Here is a 14793-nt window from a genome sequence, read left to right as displayed (position 1 = left end):
AAATAGAGAAGAGAGAGAGGAAATGAGAGAGAGAGAGGAAATGAGAGAGAGGAAATGAGAGAGAGAGAAAGAGAGGAAATGAGAGAAAGAGAGGAAATGAGAGAGAGAGGAAATGAGAGAGAGAGGAAATGAGAGAGAGAGAGGAAATGAGAGAGAGAGAGGAAATGAGAGAGAGAGAGGAAATGAGAGAGAGGAAATGAGAGAGAGAGAGAGGAAATGAGAGAGAGAGAGAGGAAATGAGAGAGAGGAAATGAGAGAGAGAGAGAGAGAAAGAGAGGAAATGCGAGAGAGAGAGAAAGAGGAAATGAGAGAAATGAGAGAGAGAGAGAGAGAAAGAAAGAGAGGAAATGAGAGAGAGAGAGAAAGAAAGAGAGGAAATGAGAGAGAGAGAGAGAGAGAGAGGAAATGAGAGAGAGAGAAAGAGGAAATGAGAGAGAGGAAATGAGAGAGGAAATGAGAGAGAGAGAGAGGAAATGAGAGAGAGAGAGAGGAAAGAGAGAGAGAGAGAGGAAATGAGAGAGAGAGAGGAAATGAGAGAGAGGAAGTGAGAGAGAGAAAGAGAGGAAATTAGAGGAAATGAGAGAGAGAGAGGAAATGAGAGAGAGAGGAAATAAGAGAGGAAATGAGAGAGAGAGAGAGAGAGAGGAAATGAGAGAGAGAGAGAGAGAGGAAATGAGAGAGAGGAAATGAGAGAGAGGAAATGAGAGAGAGAGGAAATGAGAGAGAGAGGAATGAGACAGGAAATGAGCGAGGAAATGAGAGAGAGAGGAAATGAGAGAGAGAGAGAGAGGAAAAGAGAGAGAGAGAGGAAAAGAGAGAGAGAGAGGAAAAGAGAGAGAGGAAATGAGAGAGAGAGGAAATGAGAGAGAGGAAATGAGAGAGAGAGAGAGGAAATGAGAGAGAGGAAATGAGAGAGAGAGAGAGAGGAAATGAGAGAGAGGAAATGAGAGAGAGAGAAAGAGAGGAAATGAGAGAAAGAGAGGAAATGAGAGAGAGAGAGAAAGAGAGGAAATGAGAGAGAGAGGAAATGAGAGAGAGAGAGGAAATGAGAGAGAGAGAGAGGAAATGAGAGAGAGGAAATGAGAGAGAGAGAAAGAGAGGAAATGAGAGAAAGAGAGGAAATGAGAGAGAGAGAAAGAGAGGAAATGAGAAAGAGAGGAAATGAGAGAGAGAGAGGAAATGAGAGAGAGAGAGGAAATGAGAGAGAGAGAGGAAATGAGAGAGAGAGGAAATGAGAGAGAGAGAGGAAATGAGAGAGAGAGAGAGGAAATGAGAGAGAGAGAGAGGAAATGAGAGAGAGAGAGGAAATGAGAGAGAGAGAGGAAATGAGAGAGAGAGAAAGAGAGGAAATGAGAGAGAGAGAGGAAGTGAGAGAGGAAGTGAGAGAGAAAGAGAGGAAATGAGAGAGAAAGAGAGGAAATGAGAGAGAGAGAGAAAGAGAGGAAATGAGAGAGAGAGGAAATGAGAGAGAGAGAGGAAATGAGAGAGAGAGAGGAAATGAGAGAGAGAGAGGAAATGAGAGAGAGAGAGAGGAAATGAGAGAGAGAGAGGAAATGAGAGAGAGAGGAAATGAGAGAGAGAGAAAGAGAGAGAAAGAGAGGAAATGAGAGAGAAAGAGAGAAATGAGAGAGAGAGAGAAAGAGAGGAAGTGAGAGAGAAAGAGGAAATGAGAGAGAAAGAGAGGAAATGAGAGAGAAAGAGAGGAAATGAGAGAGAAAGAGAGGAAATGAGAGAGGAAATGAGAGAGAGAGAGGAAATGAGAGAGAGAGAGAGGAAATGAGAGAGAGAGAGGAAATGAGAGAGAGAGAGGAGAGGGAGAGGAAAAGAGAGGGAGAGGAAAAGAGAGGGAGAGGAAAAGAGAGGGAGAGGAAAAGAGAGGGAGAGGAAAAGAGAGGGAGAGGAAAAGAGAGAGAGAGGAAAAGAGAGGGAGAGAGAGAGGAAATGAGAGAGAGAGAGGAAATGAGAGAGAGAGAGAGGAAATGAGAGAGAGAGAGAGGAAATGAGAGAGAGGAAATGAGAGAGAGAGGAAAAGAGAGAGAGGAAAAGAGAGAGAGAGAAAAGAGAGGAAATGAGAGAGAGGAAATGAGAGAGAGGAAATGAGAGAGAGAGGAAATGAGAGAGAGAGGAAATGAGAGAGAGAGGAAATGAGAGAGAGGAAACGAGAGAAAGAGAGAGAGGAAGAGGAGAGAGAGAGAGGAAATGAGAGAGGAAATGAGAGAGGGAGAGGAAATGAGAGAGAGGAAATGAGAGAGAGAGGAAATGAGAGAGAGAGGAAATGAGAGAGAGAGGAAATGAGAGGAAAAGAGAGAGAGAGGAAAAGAGAGAGAGAGGAAAAGAGAGGGAGAGAGAGAGAGGAAATGAGAGAGAGAGGAAATGAGAGAGAGAGGAAATGAGAGAGAGAGGAAATGAGAGAGAGAGGAAATGAGAGAGAGCGGAAATGAGAGAGAGAGGAAACGAGAGAAAGCGAGAGAGGAAAAGAGAGAGAGAGAGAGAGGAAATGAGAGAGAGAGAGAGGAAATGAGAGAGAGAGGAAATGAGAGAGAGAGAGGAAATGAGAGAGAGAGAGAGGAAATGAGAGAGAGAGAGAGAGAGAGGAAATGAGAGAGAGAGAGAGAGGAAATGAGAGAGAGAGAGGAAATGAGAGAGAGGAAATGAGAGAGAGAGAGAGAGAGAGAGAGGAAATGAGAGAGAGAGAGAGAGAGGAAATGAGAGGAAATGAGGGAGAGAGAGGAAATGAGAGAGAGAGAGAGAGGAAATGAGAGAGAGAGAGAGGAAATGAGAGAGAGAGAGAGAGGAAATGAGAGAGAGCGAGAGGAAATGAGAGAGAGGAAATGAGAGAGAGAGAGAGAGAGAGAGGAAATGAGGGAGAGAGAGAGGAAATGAGGGAGAGAGAGAGGAAATGAGAGAGAGAGAGAGAGAGAGAGAGAAGAAATGAGAGAGAGAGAAGAAATGAGAGAGGGGGATGAAATGAGAGAAGGCGGGGAGGGCGAGAGCAGAAGGCACAGAGGGAGAGAGACAGGAGGCAGGGGGGAGATACAGAAGGGGAGAGACAGGAGGCAGGGAGATACAGGGGAGAGAGACAAAAGGGAGGGAGGGAGATACAGAGGGGGAGAGATACAGAGGGGGAGAGACAGAAGGGAGGGAGATACAGAGGGGGAGAGACAGAAGTGAGGGAAATACAGAGGGGGAGAGACAGAAGGGAGGGAGATACAGGGGGAGAGAGACAGAAGTGAGGGGAGAGACAGGCGCTCTTGTAGCTGCAGTCCAAGTTGGTTTCAGTAATTTCAGTCAGTTGATTAATGCTGCGGGGGGCCCATTCAGAAGCAGGGACCCCTGCAGAGGTAATCCTCTAATGTTCTGGGGGCCGCGGGTGGAAAGGGGGGGGTGGGACTCGTGTAGTGGACATTTACATTTAGTGGTTGTGGCTATAAAAAATAAAAGTTGCGCAGCACTGTTTTAGAAGCACAGATGTACACATTCACTGCAAATGGGCCAGCAGCATACTGCAAAGCCATATAACATGCAGAGCAATGCTTTGCTGGCCCCTCTGGCAGTGAAGGGGTTACTGACTCCGTCTGCCATTTATAAGCTGCAGAGTCCTAATGCAAAACTGGATGCACTTTAACTATTGCACAAAGTCACTGATGCACTGATACACGCCTAATTTCTAATGCCTCCTAAATGTGCAATAAGGCCAGTGCTGCCTCTCTGCATCATGTACCAATGTTGTACTTTCTCCCTAATAAATGTGCACGGAGCTAATGCAAGTCACCTGACAATGAAGAGACCCCCCTCATTCTCTCCCCACCTCTCCCTGATAGAACAGACATGGGCAATATAGTGACGTCACATGCTGATCGGTGATGCTAACATTAGAGATGTGCAAACTGGTTTTGTTTTAGTTTGCACATTTTCTGGTAATTTTGCGACAATTGTGCCCACCCACCCCCGTCCCCCCTAATTTGGGCTGAATTGTAGTTTAATTAAAAGAAAAACAGCTAGGTCACAGGAAGTATGTAACCTGCACATTGGTCACGTGACTGCACATCAGGGTCACATGACGAGATCAGCTTTGCTTTGCAGGTTTTTTTTTAAACAGCAGATTCTAACTAACATGAAGTATTCCCGCTTTCTAGATCCTATCTCTGGTCCCACCTTGAGTGCAAACTCCACTCAGCTTGGACACCCTGTGCAGCTTCAGTGTGAGTTCAGTGGTAATTATACAGGCATCAAATGGGAGAAAAAGGACGGGTTCGTTCCTCCTAACTACCTTCAACAAGACAACAGGTTCATCATCATCGAAAAGGCTGATGCGTCCCACTGCGGATATTACATATGTGTTGTGCAGACACTCATAGGGGATTTCCAGACTGGGACAGAGCTCACCTTGCACGGTAACTAGTTGATATTGGTGATAACTTCTGTCTCCTGAACTTGTAGGGTAATATCCAGTGCCACAAGGGAAGCGGATATTCACAATCCAGGGGGAGCGAGTGAAGTCATTGTGGAAAAGGACTGGAGGGCCCTTGAGTGGAATCCATTTTGTTTCACGGGCATCCATCTTTTCTTTTGTTTCTCCTTTGTCTGTTATGTGTCAGTATGTGTGTTGTTGCAAGAATTAACTTTGCTCCGGGGGAAGTACGGACACTGCCATGTTGCTCATCACTCAGGAATGTTGTGGTTAGCTACAGCAGTGGTGTGCAAACTGGGGTAGGGGGCGGCAGTTATAGAGAACCCACGCTCTCCCCCTAGGCATTTAAACTAAATGCCGGGGGACCGCTTGAGGCCTCTGTCCTGGATCAGGATTGTTTATTTCTGTTCCCCCACATTGCAGCTCTCTGACTGCCAGCTTCTTATTTCAGTTGCATGCTTCTCTGCTCTGAAAACAAACAGTGCCGGTGTAACCGATACATTATTGTTACACATTCCACTCCACACAGCTTGTAGCTGGTTGCCCTGACAACCTACCAATTCTCCTAGCTGAGATTGGGTTAATCCACCCCCCCCCCCACACCCTGTCTTTGCTGACAAGTTAGTTTGGTCCTGAGACTATTCCTGTCTCCCAGGAATCCCTTACTTCCTTTTCCATCTTAGCAGGCTGAGTGAGTACTTCTTCTGCTATCCACTCCCTTGCAAGGCAATCCGTTTTTACCTTCCCCCCCATAACAAAGCACCTCAACCTAGAGAAGCACTCTCTCACAACACAATACAATCTACAAGCACCTTTTGTTTTTGTGACTTCCCCAATAAGGTTAAGAAAATATAAAGGACTTGGTGTGCTTTCAAAAGGGGACGAGTTGAGCTAGCTGGCCCCATTCATATCCTACATATGACCCTGTGGTTTCAGAATATAGCCTCTATAACACCCTAAACATGCCTCACTTTACAGCGATGCGTTGTCATGGTAGCCCGGCGTTAAATGACGCCACGGGGTCATGTTGCCATAGTAACGTGATGTCACATGACCCAAAGCGACATTTGATGCCGGAGTCAAGCGGGGGGGGAGGGGCACGAGCCGCAGAAGAGAGCAGGCAGTGGTGCTGTGACAGAGCGGCCTGTAGGCGCGGGCAGTTAGACGCACAGACAGAGGGTTCTGCTTAACTGGATTGGGTTTATTTGCCAGCAAACAGCAACCAAAACATTGGGGCTACTACCCCTTTAAGGCAAAACACAAAATAATTAAACAAACACCTACTCCTTGTTAGGAGACTAAATAAACATGCAGATCCCTAGGTAACGGCGCTGGCCAACTAACCTGGTTCCCAGCCCAAAACAAACAGTATTTAGAAAGTACAATAGTGAAAGTCTTATCTGACATTGTTACAGGGATTCCTTCACAGGGTCTCTGTGTCGCTCCTTCAGGAACGCTGGTTCTGGGGAGCAATTTTTATCCTGGGTGTGATTCCCATCTGGACCCCACATGCCTGCTTCCTTCAGCCTTAGGGTCCATAAAAGCCACTCTCCTGGCTGGGAGAAGTTTCACTTCCTCTCTCTCTCTGGAGTAAAAACCTAGCTCTCTCACTGATGGCTTCCTGCCTTTTATCCCTGCTTAATCAGTAGTTCATTGTCCACACCTCCCTGTTCAGGTATGAAATCCGACACCCGTGCAGTCTGGAAAGGGAGTTACATAGTTACATAGTTACATAGTAGATGAGGTTGAAAAAAGACGTACGTCCATCAAGTTCAACCTATGCTAAATTTAGACAACAGATACTTTATTCTATATCTATACTTACTTATTGATCCAGAGGAAGGCAAACAAAAAACCCCATTAAGGGGAAAAATGAATTCCTTCTTGACTCCAAGAATTGGCAGTCGGATTAATCCCTGGATCAACATCCTTCCCATGTATACTTATTTGGTATGTCCCTGTATACCTTTCCCATCTAAAAAGATGTCCAACCTATTTTTGAACAAATCTATTGTATCTGCCATCACAGTCTCCATGGGTAATGAATTCCACATTTTAACTGCCCTTACTGTAATGAACCCTTTCCTTTGTTGCTGGTGAAATTTCCTTTCCTCCAACCTTAAGGGATGGCCCCGAGTCCTTTGTACTGCCCGTGGGATGAATAGTTCTTTTGAAAGCGCCTTGTATTGTCCCTGAATATATTTGTATATAGTTATCATATCCCCTCTTAGACGCCTCTTTTCTAATGTAAATAAATCTAATTTAGCTAGCCTCTCCTCATAAGTTAGAATGTCCATCCCCTTTATTCATTTGGTGGCTCTTCTCTGCACTCTCTCTAGTTCCATAATGTCTTTTCTAAGGATTGGTGCCCAAAATTGTACTCCATATTCAAGGTGTGGTCTTACTAATGCTTTTTAAAGGGGCATAATTATGTTTACTTCCCTTCCATCCATTGCCCGTTTGATGCAAGATAAGATCTTGTTTGCCTTTGCAGCTACTGCATGACATTGGGCACTATTGCTAAGCCTGCTGTCTACTACAAGCACTCCTAAATCCTTCTCCATCAAGGATTCCCCCAATATATCTCCATTTAATTTGTAAGTCGCCTTTTTATTCTTGCATCCCAAATGCATAACCTTACATTTATCTGTATTAAACCTCATTTGCCATTTACCTGCCCACGTTTCCAGTCTCTCCAAGTCCTTCTGAAGAGAAATTACATCCTGCTCTGATTCTATTACCTTACACAATTTAGTATCATCAGCAAAGATGGAGACTTTGCTCTCGATCCCAACCTCAAGGTCATTAATAAACAAGTTAAAAAGCAGGGGTCCCAGTACCGATCCTTGAGGTACTCCACTCACGACTTTAGCCCAACCTGAAAAAGTTCCATTTATGACAACCCTCTGTTGTCTGTCCTTTAACCAGTTTTCAATCCAGGTGCATATATTATTACTGAGTCCAATTTTCTTTATTTTGTACACCAACCTCTTGTGTGAAACCGTATCAAAAGCCTTTGCAAAATCTAAGTAGACCACATCAACTGCATTACCCTGGTCTAAATTCCTACTTACCTCCTCAAAGAAACAAATAAGGTTAGTTTGGCAAGATCTATCCTTCATAAATCCATGCTGGCTATTACTAATAATTTTGTTTTCCATTAGGTATTCCTGAATATTATCCCATATTAAACCTTCAAGTAGTTTCCCTACTATTGAAGTCAGGCTTACCGGTCTGTAATTCCCCGGGTGTGATCTAGCTCCCTTTTTAAATATAGGCACCACATCTGCTTTACGCCAATCTTGTGGTACTGAGCCTGTGGAAATGGAGTCCTTGAATATTAAATATAATGGTTTTGCTATTACTGAGCTTAACTCCTTGAGAACTCTTGGATGTATGACATCGGGGCCAGGTGCCTTATTTACTTTAATTTTTTCAAGTCGCTTATGAACTTCTTCCTCAGTTAACCAATTGGTCATTAATATGGAGGTTGTGGCTTCCTCCTGTGGCGCTACTATTGAACTTGATTCTTCCCTGGTAAACACAGAGGCAAAGAATTTGTTTAATACCTCAGCTTTTTCCTTATCTCCAATAATCTGCCTACCCATCTCACACTGAAAGGGTCCTATATTTTCTTTTCTCATTTTTTTGTTATTAAGGTACTTAAAGAACTTTTTAGGGTTGACCTTACTTTCTATTGCAATCCTTTTTTCATTATCCATATTTGCTCATTTAATTGCCCTTTTGCAATTTTTGTTACATTCCTTATAATTCTGATACGATGTCTCTGTCCCTTCTTACTTAAAGATTCTAAACGCCCTCCTCTTCTTGTCCATTTCCTCCCATACCTGTTTATTTAGCCACATTGGTTTTGACTTATTTCTTTTATACTTATTACCCAAGGGTATACACTGATACGTGTGCTTTTCTAACAATGTTTTAAAGATTGCCCATTTATCTTCTATATTTTTCCCTGCAAAAACATCATCCCATTGTATTACTACTACATTAGACCTCAGTTTATTAAAATCTGCCTTTCTAAAGTTTAAAGTGTTTGTTGAACCGAAGTAATCTGTTTTTTGATAATTTATTTCAAATGAGACCATGTTATGATCACTGTTACCCAAATGTTCCAGGACTTGAATATTTGTTATTACTTCTACATTGTTTGATATGACCAAATCCAGAACTGCCCCTCTCCTGGTTGGTTCCTCAATAATTTGGGTCATATAATTGTCTTTAAGCACCCCCAAAAACTTGTTCCCTTTTGTTGTAACGCTAATCTCATTGCCCCAGTCTATGTCAGGATAATTAAAATCCCCCATTATGCAAACATGACCAGTTTTGATGCCTTCTCCATTTGCAAAAGTATTTTAGCTTCCTCAATCTCACAGATATTTGGTGGTTTATAGCATATTCCCACAAACATTTTCTTTATACTTTTACCTCCACTGCTAATTTCTATCCACAAGGTCTCTACATTTTCATCATTCCCTTCATAGACATCATCCCTTATAATAGGTTTTAGATCTGGTTTAACATATAGACATACTCCACCCCCCCTTCTATTTGTTCGATCCTTCCGAAAAAGAGAATAACCCTCTAAATTAACGGTTCAGTCATGAGTTTCATCCCACCATGTTTCAGTAATGCCTATGATATCATACTGCTCCCTTGTAGCTATTAATTCAAGCTCCCCCATTTTATCTGTCAGGCTTCTTGCATTAGCAAGCATGCATTTCAGTTTTTTTTTTCAGCCTGTACTATTATCTTATCTGCTCCTTCCTTTCTGCTCCCACTTGGTTTAGTCTTTAGAAGTTTTCTGGTATTATCTCTATTTACTATGGGTATCTCACTGCTTGTCAAACTTGCACTTGCCCCCATTCTACCTCCATACCACCTTGTATCCTCATCTATTCCATTTAGTTCATTATCTGTTTCATTCCCCTCCCCCCTCCATCCTAGTTTAAAATCTCCTCCAACCTTTTTAGCATTCTCCCCCCTAGCACAGAAGATCCCTCTTCATTGAGGTGCAATCCGTCCCTAGAATATAGATGGCACCTCTCAGAAAAGGAGTCCCAGTGCTCTAAAAACCCAAACCCCTCCTTCCTACACCACTTTCTTAGCCATGCATTAACCTCCCTGATCTCTGACTGTCTCCCTGCGGTAGCGCACGGCACTGGTAGTATTTCAGAAAATACTACCTTGGAGGTCCTTGCCTTAAGCTTTTGGCCTAGATCCCTGTAATCATTTTTTAGGACCCTCCATCTTTCTCTAACTTTGTCATTGGTGCCAACATGTACCAAGACCGCCGGGTTAATCCCAGCCCCCCCCAACAATCTGTCTACCCGATCCGCAATGTGCCGAACCCGAGCACCCGGGAGACAACAAACTGTTCGGTTCATGCGGTCCCGGCAACAGATTGCCCTATCTACCTTCCTAATAATGGAGTCCCCTACCACCACAATCTTTCTTTGCATCTGAGCATCCTGAGTCCCCACTGTGCTGGAGGAACTATTCCGCTGGCTGCTAGAGGAATTAGTCTCCCCCAGCCTAGCCATTTCTGCCCCAACATTCCCAATATCTTCACTCAACACGCAAATCTATTGGGATATGTCAGCTCAGAAACGACCTGCCTCTCCCTATTGCCCCTGCTTCCCCTTCTAACTGTCACCCAGCTACCTACCTGCTCCTCACTAACAGCAACTAAGCTACCTACCTGCTCCTCACTATCAGCGCCACCATCTGCACCACTAGTCGAATCAAGGGCCTGCTCAGTGAGCTCTAATTCCCTTTCAAGATTGCCAATATCCCTCAATATTGCAAGTTGCCTCTTCAGATCAGCAATCTCTGATTCTAAAGAGACCACCTGCTCACACTTCTCACAGCGGTATGCTCCTTGGAACAGCTGCTCCAAGTGCACATACATGTGGCAAGATGTGCATTGAGTGGCATTTTCAATCCTGCTCATTCTATCAACTATGAAGTTTAGAAGTACTAACAGTAAACTGTACTTCAATAAACTATACCTTGTTTAACTGCTTCCTTGTTCAAACTGCTTCTGGTTCTAACTGCACACACTTTAACCAACCAGCACTTCAATCAACACACAGCTCAATCAGTACACGAGTTAAGCTCTTCACTTCCTTACAGGTGCGCATGGGGAAAATTTTGGGCAATCCTTAGCTACAGTATAATCCAGGGGTGCGCAAATTGTGGGGCGCAGGATTTTCTTGGGGGGGGGGGGGGGGGGCGCAGCGGTTGCAGATGCCCTGCTCTCTTCCCCAAGGCATTTAAATTAAATGCCGGCGGATCGCGTGAGGCCTCTGCAACTCAACTTGCCGTGGTTCAGCCGGCTTCAGATGACGCGTTGATGGCAACGTGTCATGCGACATCACATGACCCCGCGTTGATGCCCGTTGCCATGGCAACGCATCACGTCTAATGACCCCATTGACGCCAACAGGCAAGTAAGAGGGGTGCGAGCACTGGGGGAGTTGATGCAAGGGGGCGCAGCAACAGAATTTTCCCACCCCTGGTATAAACTGTAAAACCAGTCTAGGATAGTTGAAGTGACCTGTATCTTGATTGGCTTAGAAGAGGGATTATCACTCGTGCACAGTGAATGTTTGTGTGACGTTTTACAACCTGCCTAGACATGTATAACTACTCTGAGAGGAATTACTCAATTCAGAGTCTGGCTGACTTTCCTTGCTAATCACAAGTATCGTGGATCAATAAATTGTGCAATAGATCGAACCTGTGTTGGCTCTTATCTGTGTGTGAAGAAGCTGACAATCACATCGCCAAAGAGGAAAAAGAGAATATATCAGTGCAGATGTCTTATAAAATGAGTGAGTATCAGCGGTGCCTTTGCTCCTATATAGAGTGCCTACTCACAGTGATAAATAACACATTGGGGCAAATCCCAAACTGTGGCTCTTTTCTTTCTTTCTTTGTTGATCCAAGTATCGCATAGAGGAAAAAGACCTCTGCTGTCGGATACATGCCTGCTGCAGACGCAGAGACCGTGACCTGTTTTCGGCGCTGATTGTTTAGCTCTCTATGTTTTAAATTGCTTTTAAAGAATGTTTACCATGTGAGTACCATGCCAAACCTTTTATAGATAAAGATTATTTTCTTATTGATCTGCGCTATGGTGTGCTATTTTCTCTTCCTCTGAGGTCTTTTTCCCCTATGTGATCTTTGGATCTACAAACAAAGAAAAACAAAAAGAGCCACAGTTTGGGATTTGCCCCAATGTGTTATTTGTCACAGTAAGTAGGCACTCTATAGGAGCCAAGGCACCACTGACACACAGCAATTTTATAAGACTTCTGCGCTATGATATATTTTTTCTCTATGGTGACTTCCCTCGCTCCCGCTGGATTTTGAAGACCCATTTCATACTAGGGACTACTGGAGACCGTCCCTCCCGGAGGGTTTGAACAGGATGTCATTTCTGTTTTTTATTTATTTTGTCACTAAGGAATCACATTATGTTTGATTATTAGATTAAGTAATCACTCCACTCATCTTATCACCAGGGTTGCCACCTTCAACTGACGGCCAACCCGGAGGGGGGAAAAAAAAAAACATGGCTGTGCGACGTCATATGGCACCGTGTTGCCATGGCAACAGAACGCTATGTGATGTCATGCGCTATGCGGCATCACGTTGCCACCGCTTGGCGTCATGATGTTATGTAGCATACAATTGCCATGGCAACGCGGCATCATGACGCCGCACAGCCATGTTCAGTGCAGTTGGAAGGGGAATTGCAGAAGAATGCCGGAGACGTGGCCGCCGCAGCACGCCACCACCTGCCCCTGGAGCAGCACACCGCCACCATCCGGGGATTGACGGGCTAAACCCGTAGCCCGGAGGAAAGTACCTGAAACCCGGAATCTCCGGGACAAACCCGGAGAGGTGGCGACCCTGCTTATCACTGTATTACCGTACTTTGTCACGTTCACGTGTACTCTGTGGGAGCGCCACACCTTTTACCTGTTTGTATTTCTATACAAGGGAAGCTGGGCAGGGTGGCAAAATGTTCTGAATTTGAGCACTGCTTTTCCTTGCTTTCCCTTCAGAGGAAGACAAATTGCACTGTAGGCCCTTAACAGAAAGAGAAAAGTCTCTATTTAGGCTTCCACTAATGTGTACTGAAGGAAGGACAGAGAGAGGAATGCAGCCTGCTGGGTCAGTGCCCTAAAGAGGTTGCAGAGCAGTGACGATGCTGAACAACTCTTCCTATTTATGTGGGAAACTCCCCCTTTATTTTGTTGGTTTTAGAAAAAACTGGAGATAAAATCCCATTACGTTTAGTCGGATCTGTTTCCTTTTTTGATAAATCTTGTGCTGTTGTGCAATATATTTTTAGTTATACAATATGTATTTGCATGTGTGTAACATTCTTTTTTTCCAGGTTCCCTTTGGTATTTTCTCACCCTGGCCTTGTCCATTTGCAGCACGGTGTTTGCCTCAATATCTTTGACGTGCAGCATTTGTCTATGCCTACGTGCAAACCGGGGTAAATAAGTCACCATTTATTTCATTTGATAGTGACATGTTTAATGGGTAAATCCTACGTAGGATCAAATTGACATAATGACAGTGACATGTTTAATGAGTTAAAGGGTCAGAGACAAACAGTTGGACTTTATTTTGGGAAATGTTCAATTAATGTGTTGGCATTTTTGGGTAAAGCTGAAAATCAGAATGACCAATTGTAGTCATTTTATTAGGGCAGAGGTGTGCAAACTAGGGTGACGCGTCGCCATGGCAACGCGGCGTCACTTGACGCCGGAGACAAGGTAAGGAGGTGGGCGCGCGTAGGGGGAAAGTTTGCACACCCCTATATTAGGGCATGATTACCTGCTATAATCTAATTCTGTCCGGGTGCTAGAAATAAAGGCAGCTTTTTTGTCTTGCAGAAAAGAAAACAATGACTCTTATTTGCTCAGTAACCAATGGTATCGGTATCCTGCTCACCATCATCATGCTGAGCTTCTGGATTTTAGCAGGGGGTACGTGCAATAAAACGGGAATTTCTAATGAACTAAATAAAATTGAACTATTATATGTGCGTGTGCGCATGTATGTGCGTGTGCGCATGTTTGTGTGTGTGTATCTGTGTGCGTGTGGGCATGTATATATGTGCGTGTGTGCGTGTGTGCGTGTGCTCATGTTTGTGTGTGTGTGTGTGTGTGCGTGTGCGCATGTATACGTGTGTGCATGTATATGTGTGCATGTTTATGTGTGCGTGTGCGCTTGTTTGTGTGCGTGTGTGCATGTTTGTGTGCGTGTATATGTGCGCATGTTTATGCGTGCGTGTGCACATGTTTGTGTGCGTGTATATGTGCGCATGTATGTGTGCGTGTGCGCATGTATGTGTGCGTGTGCGCATGTATGTGTGCGTGAGCGCATGTTTGTGTGTATGTGTGCGTGTGCGCATGTATATGTGTGCGTGTGCGCATGTATACGTGTGTGCATGTGTATGTGTGCGTGTGCGCATGTATATGTGTGCGTGTGCGCATGTATACGTGTGTGCATGTGTATGTGTGCACGTGTATGTGTACGCGTGCGCATGTATATGCATGCGTGTGCATATATATCTATATCATACACACACATACACACCTAAGCTCTGCAGGGTCCTGTGCCTGCAAAATGTCTCTGTAAAGTGCTATGTAAAACTAGCAGCGCTATACAAGAACAAGCCATTATTAATTTTAATAACACATTGAATTGTACACATTCACATACACACAAAATTAAATATACGTATTGTTTACAGTATTATATATACAGATTTGATTTTAAATGAGTTGTTAATATTTAACATTAACTACACACGTGCAATGGAATAAGGTTTAATTAATTAATTCTGAGCTACTCTCCTTTTCTGCTGCTGCTGCTGCTGCTCTGACAGTTCTGTGGGGAAGATCATGTGACCAGGCAATGACTGATACATTTGTGCTCCATGCTCGTGCACGGCTGTGGAGGGGGCAGGACTCACAAAGGGGTGTGCCAGAGCCTGTTACAGAAAAGGAAGGGGTTGTGCCTTTCTAAAGGGTTGCTATAGAAACAAAAATGCTCGTTACATTAGAATACATTAAACATTGTCTTTCAAAGTTGCTTTTTAAAAAAAAGATAATGCTACAAGTATTTTCTCACAGTACAGAACTGATTTATTAAAAAAACCACACATGCAGGATATTGACTGAACTGCAGCTTTAAGCGGCTCCTGCGCCTCTCTTACGGATACCTGTGTTTTGGCTGCTTGATGCTCCTGGGCTTATCTCTGAAGGATTCTCACTCTACTCCCTGTTCTTTTCTCACCTTTTGTCTAGCTCCCTTTTTTGCCTATCGTCTGTCTT

At 44.1% G+C, this 14793-nt stretch overlaps 1 protein-coding gene across 1 annotated transcript in view; it reads left to right on the top strand.

The window, feature by feature from the left end:
- The first annotated feature begins 4114 nt into the window (after window positions 1–4114).
- The window catches only part of LOC142467384 (uncharacterized), a 47983-nt gene continuing 37304 nt past the window's right edge, over window positions 4115–14793 (top strand). The window contains exons 1-3 of the mRNA XM_075573003.1: window positions 4115–4394; window positions 12840–12944; window positions 13348–13440. Coding sequence (XP_075429118.1) covers window positions 4115–4394; window positions 12840–12944; window positions 13348–13440 — 478 coding nt within the window. The remainder of the gene's footprint in view (window positions 4395–12839; window positions 12945–13347; window positions 13441–14793) is intronic.

Source organism: Ascaphus truei, chromosome 16 (genome assembly GCF_040206685.1).
Source record: "Ascaphus truei isolate aAscTru1 chromosome 16, aAscTru1.hap1, whole genome shotgun sequence".
Classification (NCBI taxonomy): domain Eukaryota; kingdom Metazoa; phylum Chordata; class Amphibia; order Anura; family Ascaphidae; genus Ascaphus; species Ascaphus truei.
This window is presented reverse-complemented; position numbering and strand designations above follow the sequence as displayed.